Here is a 13,878-nt window from a genome sequence, read left to right as displayed (position 1 = left end):
ACTCCCATGCCAGAATGTCTGTTCCTGGCCTCATGCACCATCAAACCAAGGCCACCTGCAAATTGGAAAAACAGCACCTAATATTTCCATCTGGGTACTCTCCAACCAGATGGCATTAACATTGACTTCTCCAATTTCCATTAGGCTACTCCCCTGTCTCCCTCTCTTGCCCATCCCCCTGTCTTCTTTCCTCCAGCTCTCCATCCCATCCCTCTCCATTCATAGAGCTATCCCTTCTCCTTATCACTTTTCAGCTTTTTTTCCTTTGTCCTCCTACTTCTTGCCTGTAGGCCTGTGCTCCTCCCCCTACCCATTTCCCCCACCATTTTAATCATGTGCCTGTCTGCTTTTTGATGAAGGGCTCAGGCCAAAATATTGATTATTTATCTTTGCTACATAAAGAACGTTGTGCGAATTGCTGAGTTTCTCTAACATTTTTGTGTAAATGATTTTCCAAGTTGGGTCTAACCATGGTCTTGTATAGCTGACACATTACCTCACGGTTCTTGAACTCGATTCTACTGTCAATGAAGGTCAACACACTATATGCCTTAACAACACTATCAACTTGTGCTTCAGCTTTCAGTGTCCTAATGTCACTAACTCCAAGATCTCGCACTTCATCCACACTGCTCAGAGTCCTACCATTAACATGGTATTCTGCTTTTAAATTTGACCTACTGAAATGATCCACTTCACACCTTGCTGAGTTAAGTGCCACCTGCCACTTTTCAACCCATCTCTTCATCTTAATAGCCCTTTGTAATTTCTGGCAACCCTCCAGACTATCCACAACACCACCCACTTTCCTGTCATCTTCAAATTTGCTAATCAATCCTTCCCTATGTAGGTCATTTATAAAAATCACAAAGAGGAGGGGTCCCAGAACAGATACCCGCAGAACACTGATCTCCATACGGAATGCGAACCATCTAACTACCCTCTACCCGATGCACAAAGGAAGGCCTCCTTAGATTCCTTGCCTCTTTCTGAATGAGCCTTCCATGGGGAACCTTATCGAATACCTCACTGAAATCCACATACACTACATCCATTGCTCTTCCTTCATCAATGTCCTTTGTTACATTCTCAAAAAATTCCATGACTTGTGAGACACAAACTTTCCCTGATGAATCCAAGCTGACTATCCCTAATCAGATTGTCTTTCTAAATGCTTGTCAATCCTGTCTCTCAGGATCTTATCCAATAGTTTACCAACCATTAAAGAAGACTCACTGGTCTATAATTTCCTGGATTCCTCTACTCCCTTTCTTGAACAGGGGAACCATATTTACAGCCCTCCAATCCTTTCCTTGGATAAATGTTGTCAGGTTCTGGCGACTTACCTCCTTGTGTTTTGTAAGTCCTTTTCCTTAATGTCAAGATGCTCATGCAATTCAGTCCACTGTACGTCATCCTCACAATTGCCGCGGTCATTTTCTCTGGTGAACGTTAAAGCAAAGCGAGGGCCTCCGCAACCTCCTCCAACTCCATCCACACATCACGTCTGATGGGTCCCGTTCTCTTCTTCTTCACCTGCTTGTAGAATCCATGACTATTCGGGCAGCACCATCACTTTTCATTCAATCCTTGGTTCCAGCAGATCAGTTATTTCCCTTGTTCTCTGCACCTCTCTCTTTCTTTGCATTTCCAGCTTTCTGTATTTCTGATGACGGGTCATTGACTGAAACATAGTATGAGCGTAGTGTTTAGAGTTCATGTGCATACCAAATATTAATATTTTGGTCCAGCTTTGCATAAAATCACTATAAATATAAAATATATCCTGTTTTCTGCTGCTTTTGTTGTACTTGTTTCTATTTTAATGCTCTTTGTTGCTGATCATTAATTTAAAAACCATGTCAATCCGATTCTTGCCATAAGATTTTAGACTTCGACACAGAAATTTGGATTTTTCCAATAAAATTTTGCATGATATATAGAAACGGCATGCCAGATATACAACTAACATGTACATTGATTTCCATGTCACGCAGAATCAATCACAATGTCAACCATGTTGTCACTGATTGACCTCAACGTATATCAATTTTTTCGCCAAATGACGCTATTATACAGCACAACCAACCTGAGATCAAGTCTGGCGCTGTCTGTAAGGAGTTTGTACGTTCTCCCCATGACTGCATGGATTTTCTCTGGGCACTCCAGTTTCCTCCCAACCTTCCAAAAAAAATGTACAGGAGTTGTGGGTCAATCAGGTGTATTTGAGCAGCACAAGGCTGGAAGGGCCTGTTACTACACTGTACGTCTAAATTTTGCAGCCTGAGTAACTCACTGGTTTACTGATACCTTGGGTCAGCAATCTCTCATCTTGGAAATAACATGTGGATAAATCTAAATGGAAGCAGTACCAGTGTACAAGTAGTAGCATTCAGATGCAATCTTAGAAGCTATGTAATTTAATGAATGTTCTGTTTTGAACAATAGATTTGCACTCATTTGCATGCTAGTTGTATTTTTTTTTTTGCCGTGAGCTCATGAGCATACATAAGCCAGAAATGTGCATCAAAAATAGCAAAACTGATGACCTCAAAGCATGGCATACATGCCTTAACATTTATATTTATAATAATAAGATCTTGGTATAAACTGGGCAATTTTGGGATCTGGATATTCCAGGCTGCAAAATCTTTATCTTACTATGGAAACTGGGAAAAGAGGGGATAAGACATTGTACAGCAGTTATACTGATTGTGATCTGCAGACCTTTCATAGCACCAATGTATAAATTTGACATGCAGAAACAAAGTAGTTAAAATTGGAGATTTTAATTAATGGAGAAGTCATGTTAAAAAAATGATGACATTTCATATTCTTAATTTTTTTTTTGGAAAGACCAGGCATACCGGGACCAATGCCTGAAGAGGGTGCACAAAATCAGTGAACCGGTGCGGACTCGAAAGGCCAACATGGCCTGTTTCCGCTCCGTTAAATGGTTATATGGGTCCACTCGGAAGTTAAATTAAATTTTTTAATAAAGCATCAGCATGGTTACAGGCCCTTTCGGCCCATGACCTACAGCCCTTGTATGGGTTTTTTTTGGAGAGAGGAAATCGGAGCCTTTGGAGAAAACCCATGCAGAAAGCGGGGAGAACATGCAAACACCTTACAGACAGCGCAGAATTCGAACCCCAGGCCTAATTGCTGGCACTCTAGCAGCATTGCACTAACTTGCTGCCATTTTAAAAGCTAGCTCCCAGATATTAGCCATCATTTAATAAATGAAAAGTAGAAATGCAGCAAATCAAGAGAACAAAAAAAACAATCAGAAAAAGATGAAAATAATGTGATGCTTAAAGAAATTACTGACAATGGTTAAACAATGAAGGATTCAATGGAACAGATGTAAAAGAAATTCAAGTTTATTTATCATCCGATTGTTAAAGTACAACCTGACAAAACACTTTCTCCAGTCCTTGGTGTAAAACGCTGCAAACATAACATGCGTACAGACAAATGATACATATGCACAGAGTGTATATACAAATATTAAAGTAAATGGTTATTTAAATTAAAATTTAGACATACAGCACGATAGCAGGCTATTTCGGCCCATGAGCCCGTGCCGCCCAATTACTCCCAATTAACCTACACCCCCCCCCCCCCCCCGGTACATTTTGAAAGGTGGGAGGAAACAAACTGAAGCCACTGGGGAGAACATACCAACTCCTTACAAACAGCATGGGATTCAAACCCTGGTCCCGAACATTGGTGCTGTTATGGCGTTGTGTTAAATGCTATGGCAACCGTTCTGCCCCCATACAAAGGATTTTAAGTGAGAGTAGGATCACGGAGGGTTATTCAGGAGTATCACTGCCTGTGGGAAGCAGCAGTTTCACAGCCTGGTGGTTCTGGCTCTGATACTTGTGTATCTTTTTCCTGACAGGACTAGCTGGAAGATGCTGCATGCAGGGTGGTGGGGGTACTCACTTATTTTGGAAGTACTCTGTTAACTGTCCCAATAAATCACATCGATGGTGGAGAGGAGACCCCAATGATCCTCTCCGCCACTCTTGTGGTTCTGTAGTTTGGCCTCCGATCTGATGCTCTGCAGAAATTGTGCCACACTGTGATGCAGCAGGCCAGGATGCTCTCAATAAAGCTGTAGAAACTTGTCAAGATGGTGGCCGATGACCCTGCCTGTCTCAGTCTTCTCAGAAAGTGAGATGTGTGTCCAGGATAGGTCACTTCTTAAGTGGATTACAAGGAACTTCGTGGTCTCTGCTCTCTCCATGACTGAGCTATTAATGTGTCGCTGCATCAAGAACAAACAGTTTAAATACTACACTGTACTTGCATTGAACAAACTTCACTTGCATGAATATATTAAACCTTAAAGCATTTTGCTTTATTTTCAGTCACATTCTTTGAAAACATTTAACCATCGCTGCATATAAAGGTTTCACCCCATCCCAAAAGACGAACAATAACATACATAATTAACCCCTTCCCCCAAGTTTACAGATAAAGCCTCTGACCGGGGCAACTCTTACTGAGCAGGAATAAGGCAACACTTTAAAAGAGTCACTCCCACGGCCAGTTGTTTGAATTCTAGAAAGCAGGCGTTTTTACTGTATTGTGTTTGGTCCTGACATCAAGGGCCGAAGAGCCTGTTCCTGCACCGTATTCTATACTGTATTGATTTGATGAAATCTTTAAGTATAAAAAGGATTTTTTTAAAAACATGATTTAGACTTGGTATACATTGATTACTTACTGTACTACCTTGTTTTGGAAGTTTCATATTAAGTCCAGAAATAATTGGTTGCTTAAAACACAGCAGCTAAGGGTTCCTGTTGTTGATGTATTCATTTTATACTTCCTGAATGGTTTGGTATTTTGTTTGCTATTTCATGTATTACCATTTTGTGTTGATTATTTAGTAATAGAACTTTTTTCCTCTCTATTTCCAATAGCGAATGGATCTTGGAGAGTGCACAAAGGTTCATGACCTTGCACTAAGAGCAGACTATGAAATTGCCTCCAAGTTGAAGGACCACTTCTTTGAAATGGATGTAAGTAATCGTGTCATTAATGATTACCAATTGGTTCAAACATTAAGAGTATTGTTTAGGATTAGGGTTATTTCAAGATTCCTTTATTGTGTGTATATAGTAGCCAAAATGTATCAATTTTGATTTGCCAACAAGGCACACAAAAAGGAGCCACCAGCTTGGTCCCCCACCAATAAGAAAGAGAAGCAAAAATGTATCCCTTCAGAGACACTGAGGGTCCATGGATTCTCCTCCTGTCTTCCTGAAACCTCTGCAACTGCAAAGCCTCCTGTTTGTTCCAGCGGCGAACCAGAGTTCTGAACCTCTGATACGATTAGGAAACCGTTAACACCCAAGGTCTTCCAAGAGCACTGCTTGCCATTGCCACCCTCACGATTCCTGGTTCCATGAGCCTGTCTCCCGCAGCTCACAGTCTGGTGTGAGTCTTTTGGTCTCCGAGCCCCTTAGTGGGCCACTGCTGAGGTGGTCTTCATTAATAGATCTTCTCTGGTGCACCTCCCTTTCACCTGAAAGGTGTTCTTCCATTCTGGTGCCCTACACCAGTCCGATAATTCCCCCATAGCCAAGAACCCATGTGGTCTGAGGCTGTCATCTTGAACAAGGACCTTCATGGGGGTTACCAATATATATATTTTTTAAATTGTGTGGGGCCATTGGCAAAACAACCAAACAGTGCCCCAGAGAGGAATGGTGGGTTTCTGCTCCCCAGTTAAATCGTTGCCAAACATTCTCTATTCTCAGGATCATATTCTGGCAAATCTGCATAATAATCCTTTTGAAAGCCAATTTATTCTTTCTCAAGTGCCTTGTCTTTAAGTATAATTGCAGGCTCATAGCCAAACTGCTTTGAGTTTCTAACTTTCTACAATTTAAGGCTAACCATATTAAACGCTTCTTCTTCATACCTTAGCATAAAAATTCACTTCAATCCTCACATACCAAAACTGAACTGTTTCCAGCTGCTTCATCACTTTTCTTAATTGGATGTATTCATTTTGTGATCTCAAATGAGTGACTTCACTTACCAGTGTGGAAATTGTCCTCCATAGTCCTGCCCACTGACCCTGTTGTGTTTCTTTATGCATCTCTGCACATTTCTTTGCTTCTAATCAGCAGTCTTAGCTGTAAACTTCTTTGTCTAAGACCAGAAGATATAGGAAGTAGCTATTTAGGCCGTTAAGTCTTCTCTGCCATTCCATTAGGAACTGAACCATTTTCTGACTCAGCTCCACTCCCTTGCCTTCTCCCCATAAACTTTGATACCCTGACCATTCAGGTACCTATTAATCACTGCCTTAAATATACCCAATGACCTGGTGTCCACAACTGCCCATGGTAGCAAATTCCAGAGGTTCACTCCTCTGGCTAAAGAAATTCCTCCACATCCTTCTTTTAAATGGGCCCCCTTCAATCCTAAAGTTGTGCCCTCTTATCCTAGGCTCTCCTACCATGGGAAACAACTTTGCCACATCTACTCTGTTCAGGCCTTTCAATACTCTAAATGCTTTTATGAGGTTCCCCTTCATTCTTCTGATCTCCAAGGAGTCCAGTCCAAGAGCCATCAAGTGTTTCTCATGTGCTTATCCCTTCATTACAGAAATCATTCCTGTGAATCTTCTCTGAACCCTCTCCTTCCTTAAATAAGGAGCCAAAACTGTACCCTGTACTCCCAAGTGCCTTATAAGGCTTCAACATCACAAGCTTCCTCTTGTATTCTATTCCTCTGGATGAATGCAAATATTGCATTTGGCTTCTTCACCACTGACTCAACCTAAGATTAATCTTTAGGGTATCCTGCACGAGGACTCCCAAGTCCCTTTGCATCTCGGAGTTTTGAGTTTTCTCCCCATCCAGATAATAGTCGGCCCTTTGATTCCTTCTCCCCAAGTACATCTTCAGACACTTTCCAGCATTGGATTTCATTTGCCTGTTCTCCTCATTTGACTAAGTCTCTCTGCAGCCTCTTCATCTCCTTATCTCTACCTGCCCCTCCACCTAGCTTTATATTGTTCTAAGGGTATCATCTGCAAACAGCCACAGAAAGCCTATTAATTTCACAATCCAAATCATGGAAAGACAAGGTAAAAAAAGATGTGGCCCCAACCTTGTGGAACACTACTAGCAACTGGCAGCCAACCAGAATACGATGCCTTTATCCCCCATTCTCTGTTTCCTACTGATCAACCCATGCTGGTATCTTCCCTGTAATTCCATAGGCTCTCATTTTGTTATGCAATCTCATGTCGGCACCTTATCAAAGGTCTTTCGAAAGTGCAAATATACAACATCCAATACACGTCCATTGTCTGGACTGCTTGTGGTTTCTTCAAAAAAATTACAATGTGTTTGTAAGTCAAGATTTTCCCTTCAGGAAATAGTGCTAACTTTGGCCTTTCACACATTTCCAGGTACTCTGTAACCTCATCCTTGACAATCGACCCTCAACAGTTTCCTAACCACCAATGTTAGGCCAACAGGTTTCTAATTTCCTTTGTGCTGCCTCCCTCCCTTTTTAAACAGCAGAGGGTCCTTTGCAATTTTTCAGTCCTCTGGCGCCATGTCAGCATCTATTGATTCTTGGAAGATCATTACTAATGCCTCCACAATCTCTATAGCTATTTCTTTCAGAACCTGAGGATACATCCTTGGACCATTCAGTTTCCCAAGCATGTTCTCTCTGGTAATTGTGACTGCTTTCATCTATCTTCCCTGACAGCCTTGAAATACAGTATTGCTAATGTCTTCCATAGTGAAGACTGTTGCAAAATACCCATTACAATTTTTTCAGGACCATTTTGTATCAGTCCTATATCTGCTCTCGCCTCTCGTTTACTCTATATATTTAAAAACCACATTTTGTATTCTTCCTTTCAAGGTTCATAATGACCTCCGTAGTTGCCTTCTAAACGCTTCCCAGTCATCTTCCCACTAATATTTGCTTCTTTGAATGCCTTTCTTGCTTTAACTTTGGCTTTGACTACTCTTGAAAGGCTCAGCAGTGCCTTTCCAATCAATTTTGGCCAGTTACACTCTCATACCTCTGTAGTCCCCCTTAGCCCATGTAATACTGACACCTCTGATTTTAGTTTCTCCTTTTCAAACTGCAGGATGAGTTATATCACGATCACTGCCTTCTGAGGGTTCCTTACTTTCAGCTCCTTTACACAATACCCCATTGAGAATCGTCATTTCCTGGGTCGGCTCAGCCACAAGCTGTTCTAAATTGCCATCCTGAAGGCATTCGATAAATTTCTTCTCTTGGGATCTAGCACCAACCTGCATATTTAAAACCCCCATGACTATTCTAACATTACCCTTTTTGGATGCCTTCTCTTTCTACCTCTGTATTTTTCACACCACATTCAGAAGCCTGTATACAACTCCCATCAGAGTCTTTCTAGCCACGGGGATTCCATATCTTCTGATCTAATGACTCTTCTCCCCAAACATTTAATTCAATTTTTAATCAGAAGAACCACCTCACCCCCTCTCCCTTCCTTCCTGTCCTTCCAATACACTGTGCTGCGTAACCATGGATATTTAATTCCCAGCTATGGTCGTCTTTCAGCCACGACTTAGTGATGGCCACAATGTCAAACCTGCCAACTTCCATCTGCGCTACAGATCATCAACCTTATTTCTTATGCTACGGGCATTCATCACCCTTTATCAATTTTATTCCCCAAGTTACATCCTTAATCTTATGCATGCAGTTTTACCCTGTTGACTGTGTAACCTTCCTCACAATCTCACTACACAGTGTATCTACTTGTATATTTTCTGTTTATTCACTGCCCTCTCATTCTGGTTTCCACTCCTCTGTCAAACTAGATTAAACCCTTCCCAACAGCTTTAGCAAACCTACCCACCAGACCCCCTCCCCTTCAGGGACAGCCTGTTCCTTTTGTATGGGTCAACCTTTCCCCAGAAGAAATCCCAATGATCCACAAATCTGAGCCCCTGACCCCTGCACCAACTCTTCAGCCGCGGATTCACCTGCCATAACTTCCTATTCCTGTCCTCACTGATGCGTGGCACAGGTAGTAATCCAAAGATTACCACCCTTGAGGTCCTGCTTTTTAGGTTCCTGCCTAACTCCCTATATTACCCTCTTCAGTACCTCATCCCTTTTCCTATCTATGTCATTGATACCAGTGTGGAATACGACATCTGTCCACTTACCCCCCCCCACCCCACCACCACTTGAGAATGCTGTGAAGTCTTATCTGAGAGGTCCCTGACCCTGGCATATGGAAAGCAACGAACCATCCAGGAGTCTTGATCTTGTTCACAGAACCATCATATCCCCAATCACCATACCTCTCCAATTTTCCCTTCCCTTCAGAGCTGAAGGGCCAGACTCTATGCTAGAGACTTGACCACTAGGACTTGTCCCTTTTGTTGTGTACGTTTCCTCCATGTACGTCAGATTCTGCCTATATTTCACAAGTCATAGAAATTGGCAGATTAAATGGCCACTGTAAATTTATGGGATAATGTGGGGACAAAATTATCTGTAATGGGATTGGTGTAAATGGTTGATTATCGGTGCATACTGGATAGACTAGAGGGCCAGTTCCTGTGGGGTTTTTACTCCCTATCCCTCCCCTTTTCAGTATTAAGACAGTTTGTTATAGACTTAACCACTGAGTTCAAATTATCCAAGATCTAACTTTATTTCATTTCTAAGGTAAACTTCTGTTTGCTCTTCCTAAGGCAATGGATCACTTGCAGTCGTTTATCACAGACTGTGACAGAAGAACAGAAATAGCAAAGAAACGGTTGGCAGAAACCCAAGAAGAGATCAGTGCAGAGGTGGCAGCAAAGGTATAGTCCAAACTAGTCACTAATAAATTTGGGAATAGGCTACAATTAAACAAATAGATTGGCAATTGTCATGATTGAAAAGGAATGTATAAGTGAAAGATGTAAAATTTATGCCAACACTTCTTACATTGATCAGTTGGACTCCATTTCTTACACATTTTAAATCGACTTCTGCAGTTCAGAAGTACAAAAATGTAGTCTATGTACATAAAAGATTGAACAGACCGTAATTTTAACGTGTAATTGTGCAACTGTCACATTTGTTCATCCACTGTAATCGCTGTAGAGGAGATTTCCTCTGGTCAGGTCATCCATTTAGCCCATTTGCATTCTGAAATGTTTTTAACTAATAAAGAATTTTACACTCCAGGATCCAGCCTGTAAGGAGTTTGGTCATTCTCCCTTTGCATGGGTTTCCTCTGGGGGCTCGGTTTCCCTTCTACATTCCAAAGACATGGGGGGGGTTAGAAGGTTAATTGGTCACATCGGTGTATTTCGGTGGTTCGGGTTCATGGGCCAGAGAGCCTGTTACCATGCTGTATCTCTAAAAAAGAATTATTAATAATGATAGTGGGCTTAGTTTTTCTCACCTATAGCAACATACTCTCCATTGTACTTAGGACTGTTATAAATATTGATTTTTTAATATGTTTCTTTCTTCAATCTTTTTATTGGTTTTAATATATGCAAAAACATAGGTACATCTAGTAATAATAATCAAATAAATTAATATCAAGTTACAAGCATCAAGTAACGATAAACAAGATTCATATGAACCCATGTTACTTAATGGAAAAAAATAAAAGAAAAAAATAACCATATATTCCTAAACTAATCATCAAACCCAACCCTATGAGGATTGGTGGCCAAGTTAAGGAGTCCACTACTAATAATAACTATTTTAAAAAAGCAGAGATGAATAATGTACAAATTTTGAAAGTAATTGAGAAAAGGACGCCAAAGAGAAAGAAAGTTAAGATCCATTGCAGCAGTAAAACGCCTAATTTCTTTCTTGAGACAGTCATGGCATCACATCTGACAACCACTGAGTATGAGTGGGAGGAACAGCATCTTTCCATAGAAGCAAAATGGCCCTCCTAGCAATGAGGAAGCAAAAGCCACTACAAGGGATTGTGAGGAAGTCGATATTAAATCCATTGGTCCATTCACTCCAAAAGTAGGAATGAAAGGGCTAGGAGTCGCGTTAATATTAACTAACGATAAGGTGCGAAATACCTCTTGCCAGAAATTAAAGAGAGAAGGACATACCCAAAACATGATGCAACCTGCCATCCTCAGTTATCCATTTATCACATTTAATATCGCCTCAAACCGTGCATCTTGGCGCCTCACAGTTCGGCGGGCAGCAACCTCCTTTGAAGAAGACCGCAGAGCCCACCTCACTGTCAGAAGACAAAGGAGGAAAAACCCAACACCCAACCCCAACCAACCAATTTTCCCTTGCAACCGCTGCAACCATGTCTGCCTGTCCCGCATCGGACTTGTCAGCCACAAACGAGCCTGCAGCTGAAGTGGACATTACCCCTCCATAAATCTTCGTCCGCGAAGCCAAGCCAAAGAATTTAATGGAAATATTAGGATAAAATTTAGATAACTAAACCTTGAAATAGTGTGCTCGATGGACTACCTTATATTGAATTAATGAATACCTAGTGCAAGGAGAAGATGTGCGAACACGTTTCACGTAACCATATACGGAGTGGAAACAGGCCATGTGGGCCTTTCGAGTCCGCACCGGTTCACTAGAACAACTCCACTAGCTCAAACCTCCCGCTCTCCGCCATTATCCCTCCAACCCCCTCACCTCCATATACACATCCAACCTTCTCTTAAATGACAGAAGGGTCCCTGCCGCAACCATCTCATTCAGAAGATCATTCCATTCTGCCACCACTCGCTGAGTGAAAAAGCCACCTCTAATATTTCTCCTAAAGTTTTGCCCCCTTCCCTTTAACTCATGGCCTCTTGTTCCAATCTCCCCTGCCCTCAGGGGAAAGAGTCTGTTTATGTCTAGTCTTTCTATTCCTTTCATAATTTTAAATACCTCTATCAAGTCCCCTCTCAGTCGTCTACATTGCAATGAATAAAGTCCCAGTCTCCTTCATCTCTCCCTGTAATCCAGATGCTGTAAGCCAGGCAACATCCTTGTAAAGCTTCTCTGCACCTCTTCATCCTTTCTATAATTTGGAGACCAGAACTGAGCACAGTACTCCAAACCTGGCCTCGCCAATGCCTTAAACAGTTTTAGCATATGGCTGTTGAAAGTCTTGTTCCCATATTTTCTTAATACCACCCAGGGAACTATTACATCTTAAAAGTAACTCATAAAGGGCAGAAAGCAATCCTTTAATTTAAAATTTCTGTGAGGGGCACTTGACAAAGTGGTAACTTTCTGTCTTCCTTGCAGTAGATAAAGTTAAAAAATTTCATGTATGTTACATTCTAAACATAGTAATTTGTGACAATGGATGGAACCTTTACCTTTAAATTAAATACTTCCCAAATAAGGTTAAAATCTAAATCCTGTGGAAGCATCAAAGTTAAAGAATTTAAGAAGCTCCTAATCTGTAAATAATGATAAAAAATGTTTAGATATTCTAAATAAAAGAAGCCAAGTTTTGATCAATATGTAGATGACCTGCTAAAATACCACATTTTTAAATCTGGCCATCAATTTTATAAAAGAATTCAAGTAAATAAGTACTTAAATCGTAGGCAGAATGCAGGAATTGAGTACCGGTAATTACAATGACACAAGATGTCATGGTACTCCAGAAGGTTCCGTTCCTAGAATCGGGATTTTTCCGTAATTGTTTCTTTTGCAGTTTTTTTAAATTTAGTTTTTTTTGCTCACATGAGCAATTTTTTACTTCCCTATTTTCAATTATTTGATTGTGATTTGTGAATTCCACAAGGACAAATTTCTATTTCCCAAGGTGCCATAACTGCAGTTCTCTCCACTGTCAAATATATAAATGTTTTAAATCATTGTTTTTCTTATTGATGCAATGCATTTATTTTCATCCTCAGGATGATTATAAAGGTTATGTAATTACCAAATGCAACTCCTTCATCTCTATTAATCGAAATTTATTTTATAAGCTACCACCTTTTAAAAGAATGCTTTGATGCATGATAAATTCTGGGATTAATGATCATTTGTATAATACATTATTATTATCAGCATTATTAACCCCACTATTGTTCCTCCTCCACGCTGCCTCCAAGGCAGCATAACCTTTCTCGAGTTGGAGATGAGAACTGCATGCAGTACTCCAGGTGCAGAATCACCAGTACCTTGTGCAGCTGCAGCAGGACCTCCCTACTCTTAAATTTAATCCCTCCAGCAGTAAAGCCCAATACTCCATTTGCCTTCTTGATTGCATTGCACCTGCAAACAATTCAGGCACCAGCACTCTCGAATCCCTCTGGCCCACAGCATGCTGCTATCTTTTTTCCACTTAAATAATAATCTGATCTATTGCATTTGCCACCATTGTCTTCCATCTGATAGACCCTTGCTCACTCTCTAAACCTATCTATATCTCTATATTCTCAGCACAATTCCACTCAATTTAGTTTCGTCAGCAAGCAGAAATGTTCAAGTTTCAAAATTCCTTTTATTGTCACGGCAATAAATAAAGGTGTAATATACATGATATGCTTCAACCTGCGCGGCAAACAAAGTGTCACCATGAACACTGGCCAGTGTCCCTGACAAGAGAAAGAATCAAGAGACACTGAGTGTCCGTGAATTTGCCTCCAGCCCTCCTGCAGCCTCGGCGGCTGCACAAACACCTGTTGAAACCATTGGCAACACGAGCTCCGGGTCCAAACCTCCGATATGATCCGGAAGCCTTCAGCGCCCGAGGACCTTCTTGCCCTCCGAATCCTGATTCCGATACCTGGTTCCCATGAGCCCATCAGTGTGGCTCCTTCAATCACAAGTCGCCAACCGCCCGCAGCCTGTGTGGCTGTTCTGCCATGGTCGCCT

General features: G+C 41.2%; 1 protein-coding gene across 19 annotated transcripts in view; it reads left to right on the top strand.

Moving 5' to 3' along the window:
• Window positions 1–13,878, top strand: part of LOC138748389 (putative RNA-binding protein Luc7-like 2) — a 67,953-nt gene that overhangs the window by 35,478 nt on the left and 18,597 nt on the right. For all 19 annotated transcript variants that reach the window (XM_069908503.1, XM_069908502.1, XM_069908487.1 and 16 more), the window contains 2 exons: window positions 4,938–5,036; window positions 9,753–9,863. In XM_069908503.1, coding sequence (XP_069764604.1) covers window positions 4,938–5,036; window positions 9,753–9,863 — 210 coding nt within the window. The remainder of the gene's footprint in view (window positions 1–4,937; window positions 5,037–9,752; window positions 9,864–13,878) is intronic.

This window comes from Narcine bancroftii, chromosome 13 (genome assembly GCF_036971445.1).
Source record: "Narcine bancroftii isolate sNarBan1 chromosome 13, sNarBan1.hap1, whole genome shotgun sequence".
NCBI lineage: Eukaryota > Metazoa > Chordata > Chondrichthyes > Torpediniformes > Narcinidae > Narcine > Narcine bancroftii.
The sequence above is the reverse complement of the archived record's forward strand: the minus strand, read 5'-3'. Positions and strand labels throughout refer to the sequence as shown.